The 16,594-nt window shown below is 48.3% G+C and overlaps 1 protein-coding gene across 2 annotated transcripts in view; it reads right to left on the reverse strand.

Moving 5' to 3' along the window:
* Positions 1-16,594, reverse strand: part of RASSF3 (Ras association domain family member 3) — a 67,780-nt gene that overhangs the window by 7,463 nt on the left and 43,723 nt on the right. Inside the window, exons 1-3 of one of the 2 annotated variants that reach the window (XM_032420525.1) lie at positions 13,620-13,629; positions 2,941-3,048; positions 453-681 (exon numbers count right to left, since the gene is read on the reverse strand). In XM_032420525.1, coding sequence (XP_032276416.1) covers positions 453-681; positions 2,941-2,949 — 238 coding nt within the window. In that variant the 5' untranslated portion in view covers positions 2,950-3,048; positions 13,620-13,629. Of the gene's footprint in view, positions 1-452; positions 682-2,940; positions 3,049-13,619; positions 13,630-16,594 lie in introns of those variants that run through there. The other variant, XM_032420523.1, reaches the window with a different exon arrangement.

A 16,594-nucleotide genomic window follows, 5' to 3' on the forward strand; every position in this document is an offset into this window, starting at 1 on the left:
ACAAACTGAGGGTTCTAGAGGGGAGGGGGGTGGGAGGATGGGTTAGCCTGGTGATGGATATTGAGGAGGGCACGTTCTGCATGGAGCACTGGGTGTTATGCACAAACAATGAATCATGGAACACTATATCTAAAACTAATGATGTAATGTATGGGGATTAACGTAACAATAAAAAAATTTAAAAAAACAAATTCAAAGCTATCCCCCCCGTGCACACATCACAAACTCCTCCACAAATGCCCATCACGTGTGGGTGCCTTGCAGCTCCTCAGACCCACAACTGTCCAACTCAAGAACAGGAAAGCCAGGAATTAAAGGTGTAAGCCAGGATCACCACAGCTTCCAGAATCTGTCCCTGGGCTCTGAGACACACACACCCAGCCGTGTTCCTGCTGCTCCTGAGGACAGACAGAAAAGCAGAGACCATTTTCATCTCAGGCCTGGCAGCATACCTTGGTCTTCCCTATGACAACGCTTATAAAGTGCAAACTTGGCAGGGCTCTCGGTCACGAGAAACTTCTTGAGCAGGGCCTCGATCACTTCCCCGACAGTGTTCGTGCTGCTGATGTGCAGCGTATTCATACAGCCGTTGCTACTGGGAGCGAGCTTTCCAGAAGTCTGGGGGGGTCTGCAGAGCTCCATCTGGACTTTAATGAAGCCAGTGTAAATCCCATTTGAATTCTGAAGCAGGAAGAAAAGCACACGGTTAGAGAGAAGGCGAGACCCTCTTTCTCTTGTTCTGTGCTTTTACCGCTCTGTGACAGAGCTTCACTGAAGATCGGCCCTAAGGAAAGGATCTCAGAGGGAGGTTACCACCACGCCGGCGACGTGCTTCCAGAGCCAGGGTCTGTAGGGCAGATGTGGCGACAGAAGCCTCCTCGTGCTGTGGGGACTGCGGTCTGAGACGGACGCCTCTGAAGCCGACATCTGAGAGGTCAGGGCCCACTGGAGAGGTTACGGTCCAGCAGAGCAGAGGCCAGCCAAATCCCAAGACGCATGTGTGAGTGGGGGACATGCCGGGGCCAACGGCTCAAAGGAAACATCTGCAGCTGGTGACCAGCTACTACACAGAAAAGGAAGGTGGCGGGGCGCCTGGCGGGCTCAGTCAGTTACGCGTCTGCCTTTGGCTCAGGTCATGATCGCGGAGACCTGGGATGGAGCCCCTGCATCGGGCTCCGTGCTCATCAGAGAATCTGCTTCTCCCCCCCCCCCGCCCCTCCCCCCACTCATGCTTGCACGTGCGCGCTCTCTACCTCTCTCAGTAAATAAAATCTTAAAAAATAAATAAATAAGAAAAGGAAGGTCTCTGGGGACTTGGGAACACCTAAACAAGCCTGGAGGGGACAGTATGCAAACAAGCCATCTCATTCCTAGTGGCTATCGTGGTATGTCCTAGATTATCAATTTCACCGAAACGTCTGGACACAGCACATACCCCACACAGCGCGTGACGACGCACCTCGGGTGCCTCAAGCAGCAAGAGTGCAAAACCAGTTGAAGCTATGATGTGAACTATGGTCATTATAAGCACTTGTCTTTTTTGTCTTAACGTGGTGTTTAGAACTCCTTCTGTATACTATTTTTTACCCATTTTATTGAGGTATGCTTCTTATACAAATAAACTGCACATATTTAATACACACAACTTGCTGAGTTTAGCACTTGTCTTAACTGATGGTAGACTTACTATTTCTTAGTTACCAAAAATAGTAATAATGGTCTGATCTTCACTTTTTCTTTTTACATCCAGTATATTTAGAAAAAAATGTATTCTAATGTTTTATTAAAACAAAGCCTCAGGTGTTATACAGAAATGAGACAGTTAAATTAAAACATTAAAAAACCTCCTTTTTGGTCCATTATTTTTCTTCCTTTCCACAAGATCAATTTACAATACGGATTCACTTGTTCATTCTTGTGGAAAGTATTATACAACTCTTCAAATTTCTATTTTTGCAACAAGATGGAAACTTGCATGTTTTCATCTCCATGGGGGAGGGAAGAAGAACCCATGACAAGTGGAGTATTTCTCCTTTGATGAAAAGTGCACTTGAAACAATTATCACTGTTGGAGTAATGAAGAATAATCTTGGGATCCTGTGTCCCGCTTCCCCCCTTCTGGGGGAGTCCCACTGGGGAGGGATCCTTTATCATAAGGGCTTATATGTAACGCTCCTCCCCAAAGGCCACAGAATTCAGTAGAGCCTGTTCTAAACCAGTCACCCTGTCCTCTACTGAACTGTCAGTTCAGTCAATAGCCTGAGAGGCAGAAGTCCAAGGGCCCTGGAAACGGGTACTAAGGGCTGGCAGGTGCCTTGAGGAAAGTCACCAAACGTTGAGGACGAGCAGAGACGCCAGTCCAGTTTGAGGCACATGAATACTCTGGCTCTGTTGCTGGCTCTCCTCCTGTTGTCACTAAGCCCTGCGCCGCCTTCCTCCTACATCCTCACCCCCCACTGAGCTTCAGTGTTTGCTACCACACTGCAGAAGCCTGAAACAACGTGTAGGAGGCTATTACATTCGCCATCTTTCATGACAACCAGCCCAGAGAAATCTTAGCTCAATTATTTTCTAAACCACGGGCATGAAATCCTTTTCCCGACACTTCCATACTTATTTGCACAAGATAAAACTGATCTACGCCTTATTAGAATCTGAGGTACCAAATGGCAATGGCAATACTCAATGCTAAAAATCCTTCAGAGGGTCAAAAACACTTTTACAATAAAACTTTAAAGTATTAACTGATGGTGCGATAAAGCTACTTTAAAATATAGCTTCAATTTGAAAGCTGCAGAAATACTCTACTGTCCTGCATACCTTGACCATTAAACTTCTGCAAATGCTATTCAGAGATTTTAAAACACACAGACGGTCATACCAACAGTTTGTATTTGTCTCTTGACACGTGTCAGCGCAAACAGGACTGTGGGTGCTCACCAAGGTCATCTTCAACTTGTCTGTGACTGCTAGGTTGTATTTATGAACTTTCTCTTTGATTTCCTCTTTGCTGAGGTAATTGTGGGTTTCCTTCTCTTTCTCCACATCCTAGAAGAAAAACAAGCCATGGTACACATGAGCAAGCACAGAAAAAAATGCAGATAAGCCAGGATTCTTTTTACATTCCGCACAAGAACTCTGGAGCACTTCACCCTGACGTACACACCCAGACACCGACACACACGCCCTCTCACCTTCAGATCTCAGGGTCACCCACCAAACATGGCTTTCACTGCTTCAGACTAAGCCCTCCTGAGGGCTGTATCGAATAAAACTAACCCGTCAGCAGCTGAAAGCCACACTTCACTTAGTATTATTTTGTAAAACTGTCTTTGCTAAATTTCCCTTCTGCACAAACATCATTCTCTAAGAGTACTTGCAAGACTGGCCATTTCCATTTTAAACAGTATTTACGGACACATACCAAACGCTCCTCTTTAGCACGTTCTATGAACTTTATGGTCTTTACAGCTTCACCATATTCATAAAGCAAAAAGTAATGGTTAATTAGTAATATCAACTGGCAATCAATGACCTAATTATACACAACTACCAGAGGGTGATTTACCTTCCAAACAAATCCTCCTGTCAAGATACAAGTAGCCAGATTTCCCCTACCCACCCACTCTCACCGTCCCCAATCCCTCCAATCTCACCCCAGCTCTGACTCTCCACACCGTGGACAGGACAGTATTAGTTGAACCCTCTTACCACTGAAGGATTCGCCAATGGTTTACTGTCTAAAGAGCTCAACCAACGCATGAGATTATGCAACGGCTATGCAATTACAGACGGCCGAACCCCAGTGTGCTGGGACCCCATGAAGCCAACTATCCAAGACACCTGCCTTGTGTTGTGTTTAATTCTCCCAACGACCTACCCAAGCAGACGTTATTCCAGTTTCCAAAGGAGATCAAGTTCTAAGTAAATTCACCTGCCAGTAAAAACTTAGATGTTCCGTGGCAGTGATGCTTGGACCCAAAGCCTACCAACCCTCAGTAACTCCAGTTCCTGAGACCTCTCCGGGGGTGTGTGGCTTGTGCGGGGACAACCCAACTAGGTTAACAGACCAAACTCCATTTTAACTGGGTCCTCTATGTTGTTTCCACTAACACAAACAGGTCCCCACTGCTCCCGTGTGGGTGTCTGAAGACTTAAAGAAAGGCTACATGATCACAGGTAACCCTGAGTAGCAGCTCAAAGGATGAAGGGTCCTAACTGTCTTCAAGTCAAAAAGAGGAAGAGCAGCTAATATGGACTGATTTATCCCCCACAATAAAAGGTCTGAAAAGGTGTCTCTTTTCAGGCCATCCTCACAGCCGGAGGCTGCCCAAGCCGGCCTCGGTCCTCATATTCTCACGGGGAGCTAGTGCTCTGAGCCGCACGGGGTGGCGACCAAAGAACTTGCAGGAACACTTTAATAAAGAACATAAAGGGCTCTGGGGGCAGCCTGGGGGGCTCAGCCGGTCAGGTGTCCGACTCTTGACTTCAGCTCAGGTCATGATCTCGGGGTTGTGGACCGAGCTTCCCGCTCAGAGCAGAGTCCACTTGTCCCTCTCCCTCTGCCCCTCCCCCCGCCTGCGCGCACATGTCTGCTCTCTCTCTCAAATAATTAAAAAAAAATCTAAAAAAAAAAACAAAAAAAAACATAAAATGGCTCTTAATCCATTCAGCTGTCAAGTTTTTTTAATTCAGAGCCTGAATATAGGGGTATGCTGACTATAAAGTAGGTCAGTAACTTCCCAAGTTCAGCAGCATCGGAGTGAAGTCGGACGGGTCCCTGTTGGTAATGCTGGAGAAACAGAGACCGCTTCCTCGTTCCCCAGCGGGAGGAGTGAGCCTCAAAGTCTCTTGGGGGGCATTCTGTCTGCCAACATAAAACCCCAAAGCAATCCTATTTTTGGTGTCAATGGTTAGGAAAGGGGAAAAAAAAAAAAAGCTGTAGATTAAAATAACTTTTCAGAAGCTTCAATGACTATTTCTAAGGAAAATCAGAACACACATTGCACCTCTCTGCTTGCCCGGCTCTTTCCCATCCACAATTTGCTGGCCACAGGCCACAGCTGACAAGGATAATGAGGCTTTGTTCCAACGTTCATTTTTCAGTACAGACTGTCCAAAGACCCTCCAAAGCAAATACTAAGAAGTGGGCAGTAAGAGGTCCCCACTTCACAAGTGTGAGATGTGGCCCCGGGAGGGCACGATGGCGCTGTGACAAGGAAACCCAGTTCCAGCAAGGCCAGGGCTCTGACCCAGCATCTGTCGCCCACTGATCCCGTGCCCTCAGCTCACTGACCCGAGTCCACTCCCTCACTTCCTATCAAATCAAAGGGACCAGCGTGAATCATCTCGAAGGTGCTTCCTAGCCTAACAGGACAATTTTGCAAAATCTGCTGCAGCTCTCACTGGTGTGGCCTATGGAGCAAGATGGTTCCATTTAAGAAATCAAGGCAACCAAAGGCCCACCATTAAACATGTACAAAATAATTTTTTTAAAAAAATGTATAAAATAGGGGCACCTGGGTGGCTCAGTCAGTTAAGCGTCCGACTCTTGATTATGGCTCAGGTGATTATGGCTCAGGTCGTAATCTCAGGGTCTTGAGATCGAGCCCCACGTCACTCAGCGTGGAGCCTGAATAAGATACTCTCTCTCCCTCTCCCTCTGCTCCTCTCCCACACCCCACTCTCTATCTAAAATAAATTACTGTTTAAAAATGAACAAAATAGCTAACTGCACAAATACTGTAGCATATACCCACCCTAGGGGCTTACTGCCTGAATAAGAGATGAGAAGCCTAAGAATGAAAAAGAGAAGGGATAAAGAGAGTGATTAAGAGCAAAGAGGCAGGGTCAAATCAATTTAGTGAGTTCCTTTTTTTCTTTAAGAATTTATTTTTAAGCAGTTTCTACACCCGGCGTGGGGCTCAAACTCACAACCCTGAGATCAAGAGTAGTATACTGACTAAGCCAGCCAGGTGCCCCTAGTGAGTTCTTAATTGCAGATGCTTAGCTAAGCACCCATCATCCCTAGGCCTCCTCATGTCAGCATTCCCAGAAGCTTGGGGAAGATCGAAGGACCTAGCTGGTCTGGAAAGAGAAACTTACCCTGGATCACCCGCACAGGCATAACTGAGACATGCTCGTGTAACCACTATCCTTCCTTCTCAGAGATTAAAAACCAAGGAAACCATAACGAGCAACAACAGAAAAGAGGTGGCCCCAAGGAACTCCAAGATCCTTTCAAGGCAGAACACCCTATTATTAAAGGATCAACTGGAAAATAGATCCCAGAGAAGCAGCGAACACCTAAAAGGCTGGGACCCTGATTTTTTTTAGTTGAGATATAACTGACGTATAACACTGTATTTGTCTGAAGCGTACTGCAAAAGGATTTGACATATGTATATACTGCAAAACGATGACCACAAGTTAACAGGCGTCATCAACTCACATAATTACATTTTTTTTTCCTGTGATGAGAACTTGTAAGATCTCCTCTCTTACGTGAAGTTTACTGACCTAGCGACTGCACACCTCGGCCACAGACCAAGGGCGGCTCTCCGAGCAAATACTGACGGAGCTTCTGCCTTGTGCCAGGCCCTCGCCGGAGTGCGGGGACGTCAGGAACCACACCTCCACCATCACGGCGCTTACTGTCCGGCACAGGCTGAGTAGCAGTGAGGAAGAGCGAGGGGTAAAAAGCTTCCGAAATGATAACTCATCAACTTCTGGGTGGAGGAGTCTGGAAGCAGGGGGAAAGGCACAGAAGTCACAAGCTCGGGCCCCGGAGCGGAGAACACTGGTTTCTTTTAGTATCAGAACTGGAGGAAGTCTCTGGAGCTGGAAAACTTCCAAATCTTTACCCCTTTAAAAGAGAACACCCCTCTTTCCTCTCCCATAGGAAGAATCCTCCTGCCCTTCCTCCGAACGTAATGCCTTTGGGAAGACGGCCTTAGGAGGAGAAAAAACATGCAACCCAGAAGGGAGAGAGGAGGTACAAGGGTGCGAAAGGTGAACATAAGGAGGGGTTTTTCAAAACCTGTGTGGCAAGCGCACACACAGAAAACTGAGAAAACAGTACAGACATTAACCCTGACCTGCGCTGGCAAGGACAGTAAACGCATGGGGCGCAGCCGTCTGAGCGCAGCCTTAGTGTTCCCGCAGCGCCCGGGGCCGCCTGCGTGAGCAGCCGCAGGTCCTCTCTTTTATTTCTAAGCCACTCTTCTTTTATAGTCTCCCAACCCTCCAGAATCTCCTTTCTCCCGCGGAAAATGATAAACCCTAGCCTCTCCTCCGGTGTTTTCACCCAGCAAGCCCGGAGGCTGCTCCGGGGTTTGCCTGCTTCCTGGGTGGGGTCACCGGGAACTTCCCCCCACAGGGCCCCGCCCCGCCGCCCGCCCGCCCCCCGCAGGGCCGTCTCAGGTGAAATCCAGACCGCCCTGTACAACTCTGGGCCAAGGGTCTGAGAACCTTCTTGCTAACTTCTCTGTAACTCGAAATGTTATCTCAACTTAACATTTTAAGTTAAAAATCTAACGACGACGACAAGATAAAGCGCCCAGGAGGGCCGGCTCGCGCTCCACTGTGGGCGGGGTGCACGTGGCCACTGCTGGGGCACCGCTGGGTCTCAATCAGCTCTGCCCGTCCTAGCTGTGTGACCAAAGGCAAGCTATTTAACCTCTCGGAGTCTGCTTCCCATCTCTGTAGAATGCGCAAACCAACCCGTACTTTACAGAGCTGCCACGAAAATATACTACAACTCACTATTCCACAGTTCTGAGTGCCCTCTGGCGCCCGGCTCGGTGCCAAGCGCTGAAAGCCAGGACACATTGAGCTGGGGCGGCCGCCGCTCTGCCTTCCGCGCCCACAGCCCAGTCAAGTCTGTCCTACTCCCCGCCCCACTCCCTTGCGCGTTTTCTTTAAAAAAATAAAACTACGGCCCCTTTAAAAAACGCAACTAGCACAGACCCTGAGTGGGGACAGTGCCCGACGGCGGTGACTCAGTAAAACGGTGTCAATGCCTCTCTGTGGCTGGGCCCACCGCTCCCACGTGCAGCCGCTGGGGCTCCTGGCAGGTGTGGGGCGAGCCTGCATCAGTGGAAGAGGGTAAATTTACCAGGCCAACAGGCTAGATTCCAAACTCAGGAATTCCTACTTTGAATCGCATCTTCCAGGTGGGGAAGGGGCAGTCACCTGATGATGTCCCCAACAGACTGGGAGACCCAGGGCTCTACCCAGAGGACAAAAATGCCTGTCCTGGGTACAGAATAAAACACCAAGTACTGCCCTGTCTTGGAGCACGGGGCCCCTGCTGCAGATGGAACGGAGGCAGGGCCAGCTCCAGTGGAACGGAGCCTTGATAATGACTTCTTTAAGTGTCCTCCTTCCAGGCTCTGTTCCAACAAAGATAGCAAACGAAGTGTTGCGGACCCCACCAAAACAGAAAAATCTTCTCTGGGAGAGAGCTTTTCCCGACCTTCAGGGAAAGACCTATCAGCAAACCAAAGCAGGTTTGCACTTAAGCAAGTCATTTCGAGCAGCTAGTGAGCAAGCAGTTTGGGGCTCAAAAGAAACTCCACAAATCAAGTTAGATGCTCCTGCACTACATTTTAGCAGGAAAAAAAAACTGTCCTGAAATGTCCTGTAAGTGTGCAGAGTGGAAACCCCAGGATGAAGACAGGAAAGGCTCTCACACAGAGCTAAGCCCACAGACAGGGTCTCTCAGGCTGGGAGCATGTCCTGGGCGTGAGAAGGGCCACAGGGGACAGCTTTGCACGTACATTCGATGCCTGTCAGACGTTCTTCACTTTTGGTTCCACAACCTCGAAGATCTAAAAGTAGGTAGGGGTGCTGAGGGAGCCCAGAAAGTTCTCAAATTAGGATCAGCATTGCTGATATACATCAGCGCCATCCAAAAGCATTTTCTACAATGAGGGAAACGTTCCAGAACCGTGCTGTCCAAAAGAATCATCACCAGCCCACGTGAGGCATGCGACCACTTGAAATGAGAAACGGAATTTTCATTTTTATTTAGTTGTAAGTAATTTAAATGTAAATAGTTACGTGGGGCTCGTGGGGCTCAACTGGACAACATGAATCTAGACTGTAACGTGCACGGGTATAAATGAAGAACAAGGCAGGGGAAAACTAAGAGAGAGCAATGTAAAATAATAAGCTCAAGTCAAAAGACAACCGTTGTGGAGCAAACGACATTCTATTCCTGAAGGAAGGAACAGGAACACTCGTTTCTAGGGAGCTTGGTGCTGCTGTTCTTGACCTTAGAAGTACAGGGTGCTGCTCGCGGCCATGTTCTCCTGGCACCAGTGCTGACCATCGGCTGGGCGCCCCATCTAGCGACTCACGCTTATCTTGGGGAACAGCCAGGGTGTGCTGATTCATCCTGGCCAGTCCAGGGCTTTTCCCCCTGCCAGATGGGAAGATTTTTATAAATAGTGGGATATAGAGCTGGGGCGCTATTTCCCTCCAGGCAAGGGTTCAGGGGCTCATCTTGCCCACGTTCATCTTCCGAGCTACAGGCCATAAAAGATGTTTGCCGTCCCGTTTCCAACAGCAAAGAAAAAGGAAGGGAAAGACTGTCACAGACCCCTCCCCCTCCTCCTACGGAGAGAGGCCTCAGTGCGATCTCAGGGTAGGAAAAGCAGCCGGCAAAGGGGGAGGGCAGCTGAGAGGGGGAGGGCAATGCGCACAGCGCCCCCCACAGCCCCCCTCCCCGGGGAACACTGCTCCTCCGCGATGTTCTATGGACAGAAAGGGCGCTGCACCTCCTTCTCCCCCTCTTCCACCCCACTTGGCGAGTCCCAAAGCACTTTAGAATGCTACAGGATCTGAGAAGACCCGCAGGTTAAAAGAAAACAGACCTGTAATAATGTTGTGTGAAATTCATTAATTAGGAGCAGATGGGTACCTTATATAAGAACAGATATTTCTTTTATTAATTATTCACTTAGTGAGTGGATCCTGTATTCATTTGGGGATATTAGCAGACCCAAACCACATCTGTTGAACTTGACAATTTTAAACCACCTCTTTGTCGCAAGGCTACTTGTTAAAACAACAAAGAGAACAGCAGAAGGGAGTCTAGGTGGGTGTTGTAGATGACTTTTTTTTTTTTAATGGACTTCAAAAATAGAACCAGGCTGCAACCTTATAAGGATGGGGCACTGTACTAGGCCTCTCTTACATGCACTTGGGAGAGAGGACAACAGGAGCGGTCTACTGCCTTTAAATTCTCCCAGCCTCACCCCTACCACTCAGCCACACTTAACTCTCCCCACTCTCCCCTAAGAGTTCATGTGCACGCACCACCCTGCCCCTCACCTTGTGATCCTCCTCCTCGAGGCCCACCCCACCCAGGAAGCCATCCTAACCACAAGAGCCCTCACTTCCCTATCTCAGGAGCCCTTAGGCTACCGCATCCATGCAGATCTAGCATCCGCAGCACCGCTTCAATCGGCTGCTTCCTGTGTTTACTCCTGCCTCCCAATAACCTGACAGCATTTTTAAACCTTCCACTCCGTAACAGTGCTGGGACCAGCTCGATGCTGGAAGGCGGATGTCGCGCATTCCTTTTCAACGGATTGATTCTATCTGGTCACAGAGCCCACATCTACAAGATTGCATTTGCAATCCATCCCCGCTTTTGTACAGCTTATCAATCTGCCTGAGGTTTTTTTTGTTTGCTTCTCAAAACTAAATGCATCTGCAAGGGCACACAAAAGGCCTTTGTAACACCAGAAACAAAGTTTTATACGCTTGTTCTCCATCTGCACCATCAAAGGAGCGAGTCCTTCAAAGCATGCCCCTTAACTACCCTCACACACGAGGGGCAGTGAGAGCAGGCCCGGGCCTAGGGTGTTAATAAGATTAATTGCAGTTGTGATCCACATGAAGAGAGTTTCATCTGGGCCTTCCATGACCTCACTTTTTAAAGCCCCTGGTTACCAGTCCGCAATACCCTATATGGTTGTGCTTTCAAACCCGGGTCGCGTGCCAATCGTCAAACAGTCACTCATTTGTTTGGAGCCAGAAAACAAACTTGGAGGGGGACCAGTCTCCTCAGAGTGCCCCCGCCGGAGAGCCCAACCTCAAGGCATACCAGATTACACTCAGACATGTTTTCAAAAAATCCCAGTGCGACATGTTTTCAAAGGGAGTCAATTAAGATGCTGTTCATTTCTGAAAGGTGATACATTTTCACAACTGATTTAACTTTCTCAAATTCTAGGTGAGCTGGGTAACAAAGAAAGGAAAGATTATTAGAGGCCTCAGAGGCAAGCACATCCCAATCCAGCTAATCAGCTTTGATAATTGGAAAAAGAATGTGGCCACAGGTGAGTCAGCTTGCCCGCCTCAGCCCACCTCTCTGAGGTTTCGGTCAGAATGGGAGAAGCAGTGGGTTCTTGGGTTTCCAGAGGAAAGTGCGTCCTCAAAGACAGCTTCCCTGATTATTAAGAGAGCACTGGACTATGGTCCCTGTCCTCTTCAGCAATGTTTTCTAATATTTAAGTTTATTTAAGTAATCTCTACACCTAACGTGGGGCTCGAACTCATGACCCCAAGATCAAGAGTTGCACGCTCTTCTGACTGAGCCAGCCAGGCGCCCCAGTTTACTAATATTCTATCTACACCGCTACGTATTAGGAAAATTAACTGGAAAAAATTATCCAAGTGACATTTGGGAAGCAAGGAGGGAAGTGAGAAAGACACCACACTGGTAAGTGGTGACACAGTGTCCTCCCTAAATTCTAGATTAAAACCTCTCACTGCTCAGCAGCCAGCCCCTGCCGCTGGCTAAGAGCTTTAAACGTGGCTCCGGAGCCACAGTCCTAGTTCAGGTTAGCCCAGGGATCCCGGAGGCTCTTACAAAGGTCAGAGTTTGCAGGTCAGGTCTACGACCTCCCCATCCTTGGACTGGTTATGGAACCTTTGAACCCTGGCTATAAGGGGAGGGAGGTTCCAGAGAAAGGAAATGAGCAGGCTCATTTGGAGGCGAGCCAGACAGGAAGCATGGGGGAATGCTGCAGCAACCAGGAGGAGGCAGGTGGAGCCCATCTGGGAAGCTGAGCCAGCTCTGGGTTGCTCCAGCTCCACCGAGAGCAGGAATCCGAGAATCAAGGGCAGAGGCCTGCAAGCAAATAGGAGTCATCACCTAATTTGAACGGAGAACAGAGTGTCTCAAGAAAATTAGAAATGTGTATGGGCCAACACTCCCAAGAAAAATTATCAGAAGCAAGCTTATCCGAAAGATACTTGGTGCTCTTCCTTGACAATTATAATATGGAGTCTAAGGTTTTTTTGTTTTGTGGGTTTTTTTTTTTATAGTATATGGAGTCTAAGTTAACATCAGTTCTATGTTTTCAGGCAACACAGAGTTAAAAAGTGGATGACAGCAATTTGTTGAGGGCAATGTCCAGGAAGTCACATTTAACTCCTTAAGGCCTGGATTTCTAAATCCTCAATTCTTACTCATTGCAGCCTTACTAATGCACTAGTCCAAACACACTTGTAAAGTTTGCTCTCATACCATCTGACATACAGAGGTGGCACCATGAGAGGAAGGGAAAGAATCGTCAGTCCTTGGATTGGTTATGGAACCATAACCGGCCAGATGTCCGGACCAGGAAAGATTTTAAATAGACAAACTTGCAAGTCCGAAGGGGGCCACAAGGGTTCAAAATGTTTTCTATCACTCTTATTCCCATTCATTCACTCCACCCCTTTTCCTGAAGTATCCTCCCCTACACTCCACTCAAGGCTGCTCTTTTGAATAAGTCTGTTCATAGCCCTTAGAAGTCTTGACTGAAGTACCACGTGTAGAAGGCCTCATTCTTCCACATGGCAGGCAGGCAGGCAATGCATGACGGCAGGCAGGCAATACATGAGGAAGGACAAAGAAAGACTCCCCACTGCTGCCCTCTGTTCTCAGAAGACACCTTCACATCCAGCTTCACCTTAGCAGCCTTTCTTTTACAAATGCAGCCCCAGGTGTTGGTTTTATCTGAGGAATCACCTTCCATCCTCCTACCAAGGAGGTGAAAGTACTCTGAAGTAAAAGATGTTCCGGCAATTCAAATAAAAAGCAGGTGAATTATTACCTTGAAGGGCTTCACATAAGCAAACTGTAAAGGTAACTTTTTTCTACAGAAATCCTCTCCTGCCCTCCTGCTTAGTCACAGACGGGGTGAGAAACACAAAGTCATAGGAAGAGTGTCAGGGATACAAGGCTGGCCACAGTCAGCAGCTTGGGTGAGTTACGTGACACCCAAACTCACCCAAAGAAAGACCAGAAGAAGAGAGACCAGGGGGGCGCCTGGGTGGCTCAGTTGGTTAAGCGACTGCCTTCGGCTCAGGTCATGATCCTGGAGTCCCTAGATCGAGTCCCGCATCGGGCTCCCTGCTCAGCGGGGAGTCTGCTTCTCCCTCTGACCCTCTTCCCTCTCATGTGCTCTCTCTCAATCTCTCTCTCAAATAAATAAATAAAACCTTTAAAAAAAAAAAAAAGAGAGACCAGGGAGGGAGGACCCCCTGCAAGAAGAATGCCCAAGGGCCTCACCGGGGCTCGCCCACCCTCACCCAGGCCAATCCCAGCCCAGACTTACTGCCTTGAGGGTTCTGGCAATCCCTGAAACAAACAGTCGAACTTTCCAGGCACTTAGGAAGAAAAAAAAAAGGTCTTCTAGATATACCTCCCCCATTCTGCTTCCCTTTCCTTTCTGGCCACGCTTCCAAAACCAGACAGCAAAATTAGCCAACCCAAGTCCCTGGGAGGGGCTGAGGAAGGCCGGAAGGTGAGACAGCAGCTGCCCTCCATGAATCTTACCACCAGACTCCAGACACTGTGCCGCCCCCGTCACAACCTGACTCTGAATTCTTCTAATAACCCTGTAATTGGGTACCACTATTATCCCTATTTTGCAAATAGGAAAATGGAGGCTTACAAGGATGTGCAGTTAGTCGGTGCAGAAGCTAAATAAGGTTTATACCAAGTTCGTCTGATTCAAAGCCCATTAACTCAAGAAAGCAGGAGGGAAAAACCAACCATGGACTAAGACAGTGAAAGCAAGATGAGAGCAGGTCTACACACTGCTGGCTTCTGGAGGCTTAGCTGTTTTGAAACACTGTATTCAACCTAAATTTTGGAAGGTGAGGCACTAAAACAACTAGCAATTTATTAGAGAATTCATCATCTGGGAGCACCGGGGTGGCTCAGTCAGTTAAACATCCAACTCTTGATCTCAGCTCAGGTCTTGATCTCAGGGTCATGATTCAAGCCCCCGCGGTGGAAAGAGAGAGAGAATTAGTCATCTGGCCAGGACCACAGAGAATTAGTTTAAAAATTAGAAACTGTAATTCCAGCATTAAGGAAATAGCTAAATAATACTTTCAAATCTCAGAGGGACCCTACAGGAGCTGTTATCATGAACCCTACAGAAGAGTTTTTCATGGGAAAAGAAAAAAAAATAAGAGGAGAAAGTGTACATCCAGTATGACAAACTATGTGCCTAGTTGGACAACAAGCTCAAAATGGAGTCACTTGTGCTAAGCCCAAGTCCCCAAACTAAGATTTAATACCTAACTTACAGTTTCAGCCTCCCCCAGGAGTGGAACCTCAAACCAGTCAATTTGGAATCACCTGGTCCGCACTAGTGAGGTCATCAGCCTGACAGATCCCTGCTGTCCCCTAAAGGAAGGTGACCTTGCCACAATCTGCTCTTGGCTTTTTTAACTTCCTCATCATTGTCCCATGCACCCTGCATGCAACCCCCCCCGAAAATCTTTCATTTCGTACAGCTCTCCCAAGCTCCTTTCTATCTGCCAGATGGGATGCTGCCCAATTCATGAATCACTGACTAAAGCCAATAAGATCTTATAAAATTTACTCAGTTGAATTTTATCTTTTAACGTGCCTAAAGACTAGAAAGAAATATTCCAAAATGTTAACAGTGCTTATGCCAGACTGCTGAGATTGGAGATGGTTTTCCTTTCTGCACAAAACTTCCACAAAATTTTCAAAAACTTCTCCGGAAGTCTGCAGGACTGTGAAGCAGGGAAAGAAAAGACTTTCACGTATTAAAAAATTAAAGGGGCGCCTGGGTGGCTCAGTCGTTAGGCGTCTGCCTTTGGCTCAGGTCATGATCCCAGGGTCCTGGGATCGAGCCCCACATCCGGCTACCTGCTCAGCGGGAAGCCTGCTTCTCCCTCTCCCACTCCCCCTTGCTTGTGTTCCCTCTCTCGCTGTGTCTCTCTCTGTCAAATAAATAAAATCTTTTTAAAAAAAAAAATTAAAAAATTAAAATTAAAAATTAAAAATAACCTTAAAAAAAGTAAACACAAAGCAAGTCAGCACTTTGTCAGCATAAACGGACACACTTTGATATGCTGACGCCTCCAGATAAAGGAGAACATTCGGAACAGAGGCCCAGGGCGACAAGGCCCCCATTGCTCCCAATGCTGACAGCCAGACGCACTCACTGAAACCCTCGTAGGAGCTGCTAGGGAGAACCAACCAGAGCCCTAGGTAAACATAGGCCATTGTGGTCTGGGAAAGAAGAGCCTCTCTAACCACGGAAAAACAACAAACTGCTAGTGCCCAAGACTGTCAAAAGGAAAGACGGTTTTTACCATCACCCTCTCCCATCAACCAATTTATAAATTAAAAGCTACCCTCCCCAAAACTGCCCTGGAAATTGAGCTGCCAGTAAGGAGGCGGGGGGGGGGGGGGGGGGGGGGGGGGGGGCGGGGCGTTAGAGGTGTTTACAGCATTTTAAACCATCTTTTGTGTTTTTCTGGAGCGTTTGTGTTGCTGGTACAACTCTGAGGGTTCACACACCCTCCAGCTCCGCTTCCCTCCAGGCCCGCGCAGGAAGCCCAGGGCCCCCGGAGGAAGTGCCCTCCCGCCCCACCTTTCCTCCGTGCAGGGGCTCGGCCACCGCCCGCCAGCGGGGCCAGGTCCCTCCAGCCTGGGGGGGGGGGGGGGGGGGCTGGGAATGCACAAAATGCAAAAGGCAGGCTTGAAGCGGAAAGAAGAGAAACAACGTCACTGAATGAACGTCTGAGCATTAGGGTCTGAGGCAAACGTGCGTGGGTCCAAGCTGTGTGGACACAGCCTCACAGCTGCGCCTCACTGACCTGAAGATCTGGACGGCAAGCAAGGAGCAGACACTGAGAGAGGAGGTCAACACACAGGGCTCAACACAGGATGTGCGCCTGCTTAGAGCTGCATTCTTCTGGCCGCTGCGTCCCGGGCGGCCCCGGGAGGGTTTAATCCAGGACACCCCAAGAAACGTGGACACAGGGCTCCATCCCATTTTACACATTCTGAACCAGGTCCCTCCTTGCACAAAGATGTGAATGTTTCCCATTTTCACCCATGCACCTAGCCCCCGACCCGCCCCGCCCCCAGGAACTTTTTCATAGTCCTCTAACATGTGTAACAAAATCTTGAAAACAGACACTTAAAGAGTGTCCTAGGAAAAGAAATAAGAATATTTGGAATTGAACGGCATCTGCTCCCCAAGGTTAAACAGGCCACGCTGTTCAACTCCTGACTACTACAAAATCAATTCCAGGTGTA

Source organism: Phoca vitulina, unplaced genomic scaffold (genome assembly GCF_004348235.1).
Source record: "Phoca vitulina isolate PV1807 unplaced genomic scaffold, GSC_HSeal_1.0 scaffold23, whole genome shotgun sequence".
NCBI classification, from domain to species: domain Eukaryota; kingdom Metazoa; phylum Chordata; class Mammalia; order Carnivora; family Phocidae; genus Phoca; species Phoca vitulina.